The sequence below is a fragment of the Hypanus sabinus genome, chromosome 24 (assembly GCF_030144855.1).
Source record: "Hypanus sabinus isolate sHypSab1 chromosome 24, sHypSab1.hap1, whole genome shotgun sequence".
Lineage (NCBI taxonomy): Eukaryota > Metazoa > Chordata > Chondrichthyes > Myliobatiformes > Dasyatidae > Hypanus > Hypanus sabinus.
Window position 1 is genome coordinate 7,511,227 of NC_082729.1, and position 12,908 is coordinate 7,524,134.

Below are 12,908 nucleotides of genomic sequence, written 5' to 3' on the forward strand. Positions count from 1 at the left end.
CTATTGACAGGAGATTTCATGAGGTATACAAAATTATGAGTTGTATAGATAGGGTAAAGGCAAGCAGGCTTTTTCCACTGAGGTTGGGTGGGACTACAGCTAGAGGTCATGGGTTAAGGGTGAAAGGTGAAAAGCTTAAGGGGAACATGAAGTGAAACTTCTTCACTCAAGGGTGTGAGAGAGTGGAACGAGCTGCCAGCGCAAGTGGTGCGTGCGAGCCCGATTTCAAGGTTCAAGGGAAGTTTGGATAAGTACATGGATGGGAGAGATATGGAGGGCACTGGCCTAGCTGCAGGTAGATGGGAGTAGGCAGTTTAAATGGTTTGGCAAGGACTGGATGAGATGAAGGGTCTATTTCTGTGCCTTAGCTTTCTAAGACTAGTATAAACGCTGAATCATGGAAAATTGACGTAAACATTAGCTGTTTGGCTTCTTGAACTTGCTAGGTCATTTTTTTTAGGAATATGGTTGCCTTGCGACTTCACTTTCACATTCTCAGACATCCGCAGAATGTTGGTTCCCACTGCACATGTTCAAACGGTTCCATTTAATATCAGAGAATGTAATCAGTAAACAACCTGAAATTCTCACTCTTCACAGACATCCACAAAATCAGATTACCCCCAAGAATGAATGACAGGAGCATCAGGACCCCGAAGGTCCCCTCCTCCCTCCCACGCACAACCCTCCCCTCCTCCTCTCCTTCCTTGCACTAGCAAGAGCATCGCACCTCCCCCCTTACCTCCAAAGGGACCTTGATCTGAAATCCGTCAAAAACTAGTCCATAAGCCAATACCTTGATATCTCAAGCAGGCTCTCCCTTGCTGGCAAGGGAGGGAGAAGGGAAGAGAGGGGGAGAGTTGTGAGGGAGGGCAAGGAGAGCAGGGGAAATGAGGAGGTGGGATAGGGGAGGGGGCAGGGTAGGGGGAGGAGGGATGGGGAGGGGGTGAGGGAGTAAGAGGAGAAGGAGAGGGAGAGGGGGTGAGGGGATGGTGAGGGTGAGGAGTTGCCCCTATAATGAGAGTGGGAGACTAGCAGCACACTGTTCCAATGCTACAATCTTCTGTGTTACTTCTCCAAGACACCCCCCCCCCAAACTCAAGGACCGACACGCCATCACTCGCCATCAGAAGATCCTCCTCAAAGGATACATTCTTATCCCAGGGATAATTTGATGGAACCATTGAGCACTATCGCCATGCCAAACACATGCTTTCACAAGGCAAGAGTTACATACAGTACACGAGTAACTGTGGACTCGATGCCTCTCCGGTGCTGGCAATCAAGGTACTGCAGGAGATCGGAACATCAGGGCAGGGGGGTCCGGCTGTCGAAAGCCTTTGTGTCTGAGCGTTCGCTCTCTTGGTGGCGAGAGAGAGTTTGTTGCTGATCTCAAGTCAGGGGAACTTGAATAAAAGTGACGCTGCAGACTGTAACATTGAAACAGCAAGCTGTTGGTCTCCCCCTCACTACGGCAGGAGCGATACCTCTCTCTCCCTCGTTAGTGAGTGTTGTAATGTGAGTATTATTAAAAGTAAGTTAATACTAATCGGGGAGACTCCCGGTATGTGTTGTATATAGTTCCTCTACCCATGCCGCACGAGGTACCTGGAAGCCTCTGTATTGTAAATATCATTTGCCGTCCCAGATAAAGATGCTCTTTTGGCCATAAAATTGTCGAGTGGTCTTTTGTAAAGTAGAAGGGGGGGGGAGAGGGAGAGAGGGAGAGAGGGAGAGAGGGAGAGAGGGAGAGAGGGAGAGAGGGAGAGAGGGAGAGAGGGAGAGAGGGAGAGAGGGAGAGAGGGAGAGAGGGAGAGAGGGAGAGAGGGGAGAGAGAGGGGAGAGGGAGAGAGGGGAGAGGGAGAGAGGGGAGAGGGAGAGAGGGGAGAGGGGAGAGGGGAGAGGGAGAGGGAGAGGGAGAGGGAGAGAGAGAGAGAGAGGGAGAGAGGGAGAGAGGGGAGAGGGAGAGAGGGGAGAGGGAGAGGGAGAGGGAGAGGGAGAGGGAGAGAGAGAGAGAGATAGTTGAGATGTCGAAGTGCGAAGTGTCCGAATGGACAGTAGCTTTTGATGGACTCTATATCATGGTCTCTCTTTGGGGGCTTTGCTGTTGCTTGCATTGTGGGGGGGGCTGATGCTTTTCCTAAAATACAGTAAGGGGGGAGGGTTGATGCGTTTGCTGCTGTTTGTGCGTGGGATGGGGAGGGGTCTTCAGGGACCTGATGTTTCTATCATTCATTCTTTGGGGTTTCTTGTTCCATGGATGTCTGTGAAGTGTAAGAATTTCAGGTTGGATACTGTATACATTCTCTGATGTTAAATGAAACCACTGAACTGGTACTGATTTCCCCAAGGTCCTGTACGACTGCACTAAGATTTCATTTTGCTCTGCACTCCGTTGCATTTAAAAAACCTGCCTATCCTTCAGGACCTGTGAGTCACCGGCAAGTCCGGCAGTAGCACCAGACATTGGTGAGACCACACAGAGTTATGGTCGCCCTGTTAAACAGACATCACTAAACCGGAACGTGCGCGAGAGATTTACAATGATGCTGCCAGGACTCATGGGTCTACAGGGAATTGAACATCTGGTTCATTAACATCAATATTCCAAGAATATTCAGTGGGATATCTGAAACCCATGCTCTTTTTGGGGTAGAATGTAGCCACTCCTTACAGCCAGTGACAGGAATTGAACCTGGGTCGCTGGTACCGTAAAGCGTTGTGCTAACCACTACGCTACCATGCCACCCCTCCACTTGTGATTGTACCACCACACTCCAGAGAGAGAACAACAATAACATTCTGTGGCATTTGTACAGTTACCAAGGTCAATTTGCTCGAAGGGCTTCAAAGGCCCATTCTGCACTGCTTGTCAAGAGAAGAAAATAAAATCTATTTGAATGCTGAAATAGGCTTGTAAAGCACACACTGTTCAATTAAACAGTTAAATTATTCTCAGTAAGTGCAAAGCACCGTGCAGCTTATGAAAGAGTGCAACAGAAGTAATCAATCTGACAGGAAGGTTGAGAGGAATTTTCCATTTCTTTTCTCCATGGAAAAGATTTCCCTGAGGAGTAAAATAGCCGCGTATTCCAAAACACTGCAGCTTATGACAGGCTAACCCACACATTATATTCATCATCGAATGAATGAATCAGAGAGCAAAACTCTGTCCTTTCATTCTCAACCATGCTGTTTCCAATAAATTGAGAATCTGACACCGCAAAGCGCCTCAGAGGGGCGATCAGTGTGGGATGAGAAAACTAGTTTCCAAATCACAATCTTTTCTAGAGCAATCCAAACTGCCTTGAATCCTCAAACCGGCCATTTTGTTTCCGAGCAGTTTCCCGCATCATATGAAACCTGGATATGAAATCTAATTTAGGGTGCATTAATTAATTAATTTTTTGAGAAACAGCAGGGAATAGGCCCTTCTGGCCTTCAAACCCACCAACCAGCAATCCCCCAATTCAATCCTAGTCTCATCACAGGACAATTTACAATGAGCAATTAACCTAGCTACTGGTACATCTTTGGACTGTGGGAGGAAAGCAGAGCACTTGGAGGAAACCCACGCGGTCACGGGGAGAATCCTTACAGGCAGTGGCGGGAATTGAACTCAGATTGCCCGTACTGTAAACCGTCGTGCTAACCACTATGCAATCACGCTGCCTTTGCACTCTGCAGAGAGTGGTGTGGACAGCCCAGTGCATCTGTAGTTGTGAAATTCCCATGATTCAGGACATTTACAAGGACGTGTGTGTAAAAAGGGCCCATAGGATCATTAGGGACCCAAGTCACCCCAACCACAATCTATTCCAGCTGCTACCATCCGGGAAGCGGTACCGCAGCATAAAAACCAGGACCAACAGGCTCTGGGACAGCTTCTTCCACCAGGACATCAGACTGATGAACTCACGCTGACTTGAGTGTACTCTATATTACACTGACTGTTCTATTTATTATAAATTATTATGAATTAATATGATTGCACATGGCTCATTTAGATGGAGATGCAACATAAAGATTTTTACTCCTCATATATGTGAAGGATGTAAGAAATAAAGTCAATTCAATTTTAACTTTGAAGTTCTGTCATTGTTGGCAAGGAATATTTTAAAAAATTAAGAAATTGATCATCAAATGTCTCCAGCTAGGCCTTCAACTTTTATTGATAATGATTGTCCTAACTAGACACTGCTGCCATCAGGAAGAAGGTACAGGAACTTCAGGTGCCTCACCAGCAGGTTTGGGACCCATCAGGCTCCTGAACCAGAGGGGATAAATTCACTCACCCCAACACTGAACTGTTCCCACAACCTATAGACTCACTTTCAAGAACTCTGTTTCATGCTCTTGATATCTATTGCTTATTTATTTATTATTAGTATTAGTTTTTCCTTTTAGTATTTGCACAGTTTGTCTTTTGCACAAAGGCTGCCTATCCATCCTGTTGGGCGCGGTCTTTCTTTGATTCTTTGTACTTACAATGAATGGTTTGTCACCTAAAGCACTCTTAAATTTCAACAGATGTACCCTGGCGAGCATTCTGACTGGCTGCATCACCGTCTGGTATGGAGGGGCATGGTGGGGGGGGGGGGGCAGTGACTGCACAGGATTAAAGTAAGCTGCAGAGAGTTGTAAGCTTTGTCGTCTCCAGCATGGGCACTAGCCTCCATAGGATCCAGGACATCTTCAAGGAACGATACCTCAAAAAGGCTGTGTCCATCTTTAAGGACCCCCATCACCCAGGACACGCCCTCTTCTCAATGATGAGACTTGGAGTCTGGGTCAAAGAGAAGTACAGCACAGAAACAGGTCCCATCTAGTCCATGCAAAAGCATTTAAACCATCTACTCCCATTGACCTGCAACCTGACCATAGTCCTCCATACCCCTACCATCCATGTTCCTGTCCAAACTTCTCTTAAACGTTGAGATCATTCTCACATGCACTCTCATGACTTCTGAGTGAAGAAGTTTCCCCTCATGCTCCCCCTAAATTTTTCACCTTTCCCCCTTAACTCATGACCTCTAGTTGTAGTTCCACCCAACCTTACCCATCATAATCTCTATATTCTGGTATCAATCACAGAGCTGACTTACTACTAGAATATACAGAACACAAAGTAGTAGTGCACAAGAACAGGCCATTTGGCCCATCATGCTCACTCTACTTCTACCCCCTCCCCTGGAAATACATTCCAGGCACCCACAACTCCCAGTAACACAAACTTGCCTTGCACACCTCCTTTAAATTCCATCCCACTCAGCTTAAATGTTTGTCCTCTTGCAATTGACAACCCTACACTGAGAAGAATAACAACTAGAGAGGTGGGGCAGCACTAGGTTAGGCTGAAGGCTAACCTGACCGGGTTGACGGTACCGTCACTCTTCCATGTCCAAAAGCGTGGACTCACTGAGACTCAGGATGAGCACACAGAAAGAGATGAGAAACTGCTGCAGTCTGATTTTCACTGAAACATGGCTAAATAGCCACATGCCTGACCTGGCGACTCAGCTCAATGGGACTACTCTGCTCCGTGCAGGCAGAAACTTGAGGAAATCCAAAGGAGGTGGAGTTTGTGCATACATGAACAAATCTTGCTGCACAAACTCATCTCTCTTATAGCAGTTACTGTCCTGGGGCAACTGAACACCTTAAATTTAAATCGCGGCCACGTTACCCGCTCAGGGAGTTGTGTTCAACTGCTGTGTTCATCACTGCTGTCTACATCCCCCAAGTACGAACACCAAGAGCTTTATATTACAAGCAGCTCTCGACAAAACAAGCATCTGGATGGTCTCTTCATAATTGCAGGAGACTTCAATAATGGTAAACTGCAGGACATTTTACCCAAATTCTATCAAGACATCTCGTAGCTACTAGAGGAACAAACAGAGGACCAGGTTTCTACAGACAGACACGGCCTATCCCATGCACTCATCTTGGCCTCTCTGACCACTTCACTATAATGTTAATCCCAGCATACCGACTGCTGCTGAAAATGGAGAAACCAGCCAAGAGGACCATCACTGGATGGCCTAACGAGACAATCACTATGCTTCAGGACCACTCGAACGAACCAGCTGGCAGACGTTCAAGGAGGCTACCACAAATCTTGTCACAGGCTATACCAGTAAGTGTGGAGTACCTCAAAAATGGTCATCTTGCAGGCTAACCAGAAGCCCTGGCTAAACGCAGAGGCACTCCCTACCAAAATCCCATGACTCTGCCTTCATCTGGAGAGGGAACAGCTCTCAGGATCTCGTCTTAGGCATCAAGAGAGTAAAGTCTGCCCATGCACAAAAAGTTCAGGAACACCTCCCCGAAAGTGACCTCTGGTGTATGTGGCAGGGCAGCAAGTATACTACTGACTACGCAAGAAAAAGCAGCATCCACCAAACCAGAGACGCCTCCCTCTCTAGTGCCCTCAACAAATTGTATGCATTCTTTGAGGCATGCAACACAACGCTGACCACAAAAGCTATTCCCCTACCAAGTGAACAGCGACGTTCTATAACAGCAGCAGGTGTGAGAAGGACTCTGCATAGATTCAACCCCCAGACAACATCCCAGACCAAGTACTCAAGGAGCGTGCACACCAGCTCACTGACGTCTTCATGGACAACTTGAACACTTCACTCATCCAGACAAACTTGGGTGTGGGTTTATGTTAGAACATTTTATTCCTGAACTCCTGCTCAACACAGAGTGCGTGTGACCTGCTCACCATTGTAGTTCTTGGTTCCAGATGAACCGCACACATTACCTACCGGGAAATGAAGTACTTTATTATGCATACATCATAACATACCTTTCCCCTTTTAAGAAAAACTAACATAACACCTATGTCCTCATAAACCTGCGAGGAACAATAATCTTTTCCAACAAAGAGATCTACATTCTGTAGCCTGTCCCTTTTCCTTTTTTTTTGATCTTCAACTTCAATTTTAATGAACAAGTACAATCCCTTACCCACTTTACAACTTTCAATCAGTCTCGGAGGAGGTTTAATGATCCTTTTTGGTCTGTTATTTGTTTCTGCAGGTGTATTGCTTGCACTTTCTGTGTTAATATTTGTGCTTCAAAACTATCCCATTGCCAAAGAACTCTACACCTTCAGATCTAAATAACTACTGCTGGGTGGCACTGACACTAATCATCAAGAAGTGTTTTGAACACATATCAAAACTCCATTCCTGCCACATTAGACAATATGCTTACTGACAGAACCGCTCTAAGACAGATGCCATAGCATCTGTCTTCACCTGGCCCTGACACACCTAGAAAACAAGGAGACTTATGTCTGAATGCTGTTTCTGGATTTCAGTTTGGCATCTAACATTATTGCCCAACCGACCCTGGTGAGCAAACTCCTTTTCCTCAGTCTGAATACACCACTGTGCATCAGGGTGTTGGCTTCTGCTGAACGTGGCGGGCATGCTATGTTGGCGCTGGAACTTGTGGGCTGCCCCCTGAGCATCCTCAGATTGAGTTGGTTTTTTACCGCAAATGACACATTTCGCTGAGAAGATCTGCAGATGCTGGAAATCCAAAGCAGCACACGTGGAATGCCAGAGGAACGCAGTATCGATAGAGATGAAAATATAGTCGAGAATTCAAGTTGAAACCCTTCTTTAGGACTGAGCAGGAAGGGGGAAGATGCCTGATACAAAGGTGGGTGGAGGGTTATATCAATTTTTTAACATGTACGTTGTGACACATAAATTAACCGGAATCACCGGTCCAGAAATGTTTCCACCTTCAGGTATCTACGGACGTCCACCCCAAGACCTCGGAATGTCAATTGTCTAAGGATCTTACAGGTTATTGCATACTTTCCTCTCACATCTCACCTCCAAGGGGTAAAGAAGTGCTCTGGCCCTCACCTGAGTGGTCGGTTGTAGCGTACGAGAGCAGAAATCCTCTTCCAGTTCGATGAGTGGTGCTTTGGAACTGCACAATTACTGAGCTGGACGGTAGTTGTATTTCTGGCAGTTCTCTGTTCATTTTTCCACAGTAAGGACCTGCAAACAAAAATGTACGCATTCAGGCACTGTAGCATCAAAAACAACACACACGACATGCTGGAGGACACTCAGCAGGTCAAGCAGCCTTTATGGAGAAGAATAAACAGTCAACGTTTCAGGCCGAGACCTGTCACTGGGACTCAGAAGGAGGGGGAAGATGCCAGAATAAAAAGATGGGGGGGGGGGGGTGGGGAAGGAGGATAGCTGGAAGGTGATAGATGAAGCTGGGTGGGTGGGAAAGGTCAAGAGCTGGAGAGGAAGGAATCTGATTAAAGAGGAGAAAGGGAAGGGGGACCCGGGGGAGGGGGGGGGGCGATAGGCTGGCGAGAAGAGGTCAGAGGCCAGTGTAGGGACAGAAGAGAGGAGAGAGAGGGAAATACTATTTTCACTCGGAGAAATCAGAATTACCATATGTGACCACATCTGTTTCAATGAAAATATGCAAAGGTCCATAAAGGGAAAATGTACGGTTTAGTATCATTTGAGAGGATTAGAATATAAAAGCCAGGATGTAATGCTGAGGCTTTATGAAGCATTGGCCAGACTGAGTGTTGACATCAGATTTGCGCCCCTCTTCTAAGAAAGAATGTGCTGGCTGTGGAAGGGGGTTCAGAAGAATGATCCTGAGAATGAAAGGCTTTGATGGCTGTGGGCCTCAAGTCGCTGGTGTTTAGAAGATTGGGCGAGGGATCTCATTGAAACGTATCAAATATTTAGGCCAAGATAGAGAGGGTGTTTCCTGTAGTGGGGGGAGTCCAGGACCAGAGGACGCAGCCTCAGATGAGAGAGATGTCCCTTTAGAACAGGGATGAGGAAGAATTTCTTTAGCTAGAGCGTGGCGAATCTGTTAAATTTGTTGCCACAGACAGCCGTGGCGGTGGTTGTTGGGTACACTTAAAGCAGAGGTTGATAGGTTCTTAATTAGTAAGGGAGTCAAGGGTTATGAGGATAAGGCAGGAGAATGGGGCTGAGAGGGATAATAAATCAGCCATGATGGAATGATGGCCTAATATTGCCTCGGTGTCTTGTGTTAACAAAGATGAACTTGATCTTCCAATCTACGTGATGGTGGTATTTGTCTACCAGCAGGACACTTTGTCAATAACACTAACACTAATATTCTTCACTCCATTCTCCTTTGGGTCTACCTCAATGTACTGATGCACAGAACGATGGCGTGCAGAGCAAAAGCTTTACACTGCGCCTTGGTGCATGTGACAACAATGAACGCTATTCTCCCCACATTCCAATCTACTCCTCCAGGTCCCACATACCAGGGCCCATTCACAGTGGCTAATTAAACTACCAAATCAGATGGGGGAGGGAACAGGACCAGGCCAAGCGGCCGCAGGGGGACTGTGCAGAGAGCACCTGGGCCCAGGACCGAACCAGGGTCTCTGAACCTGCGATACTGCAGCTCTCATAAGACCGATGAGACAGGTGAGGTAAGAGATAAAAGGGATGAGATAGGTAGACAGAGACAGACAGACAAATGGGTATAGATAGATAGACAGAAAATAGACAGAGACAGATAGATATAGCGATAGATGGACAGACATTGATATAGATACATAGATAAATAGATGGATAGAGATAGACAGATAGATAGGTAGATAGACAAACAGACTGATAGAAGGACAGATAGATAGATAGATATATAATGGATAGAGATAGACAGACAGACAGGTAGATAGATGGATAGATAGATGGATGGACAGACAGACAGGTGGACACACAGACAGATGGATAGACGGCCAGACTGATGGGCAGATAGACAGACGGATGGATAGTTAGACGGGCAGACGGATGGATAGATAGATGCAAAAAGGCACTAGAGCGTGGCAACTCATTGCAAGTTTCACCCTGTAGATTTACTCACGACTTCTATCCTAATATTTAGTTCTTTTCAATGTACCAACATAATGAATTCATCTGGATGAAGAGCAAGGCAAGCTTTTCCATCCATCGGGGACATTTATCAGGGCCCTTAGTATGATCAAGTATCCCACCCATCCATCCAGCATCCTCTTTGATTTTCTACCATCAGGCATGAGACTCTGATGAATAAAAACAAGAACAGTCAGGATGGGAAATAATTTCTTCCCTCAGGCCATTAGGATTCTGAACTCTCTACCGCATCACATTCAAAGTGTCACCAGTCAATCTGTTCTGTACCTTACAATATTTAATTTATGCACTTTACTTTGTTTATCAATGTGTAATTCATTTCAACAATGATATAGGAGCAGAATTAGGCCATTTGGCCCATTGAGTCTGCTCTGCCATTTCATCATGGCTGATCCAATTTCCCTCTCAACGCCAATCTCCTGCCTTCTCCATGTATTCCTTCATGCCCTGAACAATCGAGACCTATCAACCTCTGCCTTAAATATACCCAATTGACTTGGCCTCCACAGCCACTCATGGCAACGAATTCCACAACTTCACCACTCTCTGGCGAAAGAAATTCCTCCTCATCTCCATCCTAAAAGGACACCCTCTATTCTGAGGCTCTGGTCTTGGACCCCAAGCACAGGAAACATCTTCTGCACATCTACTTCATCGAGGCCTTTCAATATTTGAGAGGTTTCAATGTCCCCTCATTCTTCTGAATTCCAGTGAGTACAGGCCGAGAGCCATCGAACACCCCTCGTATCTCAAGCCTTTTCTAGATTTAATTCTTACTTTCCCAAGTTATTGCATGATGTGCGTTTGTTATGTGCTTTACACCCTGGTCCAGAGAAACTTTGTCTCATTTGATGGCATACATATATATAGTTAAATGACAATAAATTTGACTTGACTTCTCACCGCGACAATAATAAACCAATATCAATACTGGAGTCGGTACGATAGCACAACATCTTTTGCCACGTAGGACGAGAGTTACCGCACAACTTTTAACAGCTGCTGCGTGGGCAGATTTGATTTGTGTGACCTTCCAAAGCTGTTAGCTGTAAATCAGTGATTTCAATTTTACTGCAGAAGTGATTAAGGTGGGTGACCGGTCAGTTAAATAAAGCCCTGGAGAACAAACGTGAACTCAGCTTACACAGTAGCACTTGAAGGCAAATTACGGGCACAATCATTTACTGCATACGAAACACGGCAGTGCACAGCAAGTCACAGACCCAAGAAAGTCTGTAGATGCTGGAAATCCAGAGCCACTCACACAAAATGCCGGAGGAACTCGGCGGGTCAGGCAGCCTCTGCGGAAATGGGTGAACAGTTGGTGTTTCGGGCTGAGACCCTTCTCCAGGACTGTAAAGGAAGGAGGAAGAAACCAGAATAAAAAGGTGGGAAGAGGGGACGGAGGTAAGGGAAGCCAGGTGGGAGGGAAAGTCCAAGGGCTGGAGAGGAAGGAATCTGATAGGAGAGGAGAGTGGACCATAGGAGAAAGGGAAGGAGGAGGAGGGGACCCAGGGGCTGGTGAGAGGCAGGTAAGAAGAAGTGAGAGGCCAGAGCGGGGAGTGTATATATTGATTTATTATTAATTAAGCGAGATACAGAGTGGAATAGGCCCTTCCAGCCTTTCGAGCCATGCTGCCCAGCTAGCCCCCAATTTAATCTCAGCCGAATAATGGGACAATTTACAATGACCAATTAACCAGCTTTGGAAAACGGAGCACCCGGAGGAAGCCCACACTGTCACAGGGAGAACGTACAAACTCTTTACAGGCAGCATGGAGGGAGAGGGGGAGGGAGGGATTTCTTTTTAACCAGAAAGAGAAATCGATATTCATACCATCAGGTTGGAGGCTACCCAGATGTTGCACCCCCCCACCCTAAGGGTGGCCTCATCGTGGCACGAGAGGAGGCCATGGACCGACATATCGGATTTGGAATGGGAATTAAAATATCTGGCCACCGGGAATTTCTGCTTTTGGAGGTGCTCGATGAAGTGAATTCCCACCGACAGCAATGACTGGGTTTCTTAGGGATGTTGATTATCAGCTTGAAAACTGGCACGACTCGGATTATCAATCACGGGTAGATCGAAACATGCTGTGAAATGCGCTGTTTGTTTTAACAGCCATCACACCTGAGGAGGTGCTGGGGGCAGACCTCAAGTGTTGTCACACATTTCCAGTGCCAACATCGCACACCCACAATGCTCAGAACAATCCAGAAGACGATGAAACAGAACCTATTCAAAGCACCAAAACAACACCGGCAAAATCATGTCCCATTTCTCCCTCCCATCCATGTAGATACACAGTCTTCCAACCCCAGACAGGCCATCTCCGGCTTCCGGTGCATTTACAGACATTGGGCTTCGAATTCAAATCGATCCACACTTCAGTCTTTGGTACTGACCCCAGAACTTGCCGATAATGAGTGAGGACCTAGGATGAGGATCCCAAATTCCAGGCCTCGAATGCCTACCTCTCTGATGACCGGGACCCTGAACACTAGGCCTCAGACTCTGGTCTCACCGATTTGTGTGCCTTCGGGGTCACTTTCCCTCGTGTTTACTGCCTGCATGGATCTTGGAACCTGCCAATGACTTGCCGACCTGGGGATGTCATCCGGTCTTTAACCACAGTCGTCCTTTGTACCAAGTCTCTTCTACACTCCTTCAACAGAATACCAAATGATGTTTGCAGCACCAAATTTGAATTGAGAAGAACTGAAGACACACAACCAGGTTTTTGTGTGCTGCACGATCAAATTAGTATAAAAAAATAAAGTTGTGAGGTAAAATTGAGCATATGCTGTTCAGGTCAAAGTCCTTTGTGTTTCAGTGTGGGTTATTCTGTGCATTAAGCAAAATGGTGACCTTGAACGTGTGTGGTGCTGGTCAGCATCACGTAATGCAACATTTGGATGCAATGGTGTTCGGATGGCTGGTGGCATCCTCTGGCCACTTGGAAG

At 46.4% G+C, this 12,908-nt stretch overlaps 1 protein-coding gene across 1 annotated transcript in view; it reads right to left on the minus strand.

Moving 5' to 3' along the window:
• The window catches only part of si:dkey-34d22.1 (discoidin, CUB and LCCL domain-containing protein 1), a 149,925-nt gene that overhangs the window by 81,718 nt on the left and 55,299 nt on the right, over positions 1-12,908 (minus strand). The window contains exon 3 of the mRNA XM_059949557.1: positions 7,893-8,030. Coding sequence (XP_059805540.1) covers positions 7,893-8,030 — 138 coding nt within the window. The remainder of the gene's footprint in view (positions 1-7,892; positions 8,031-12,908) is intronic.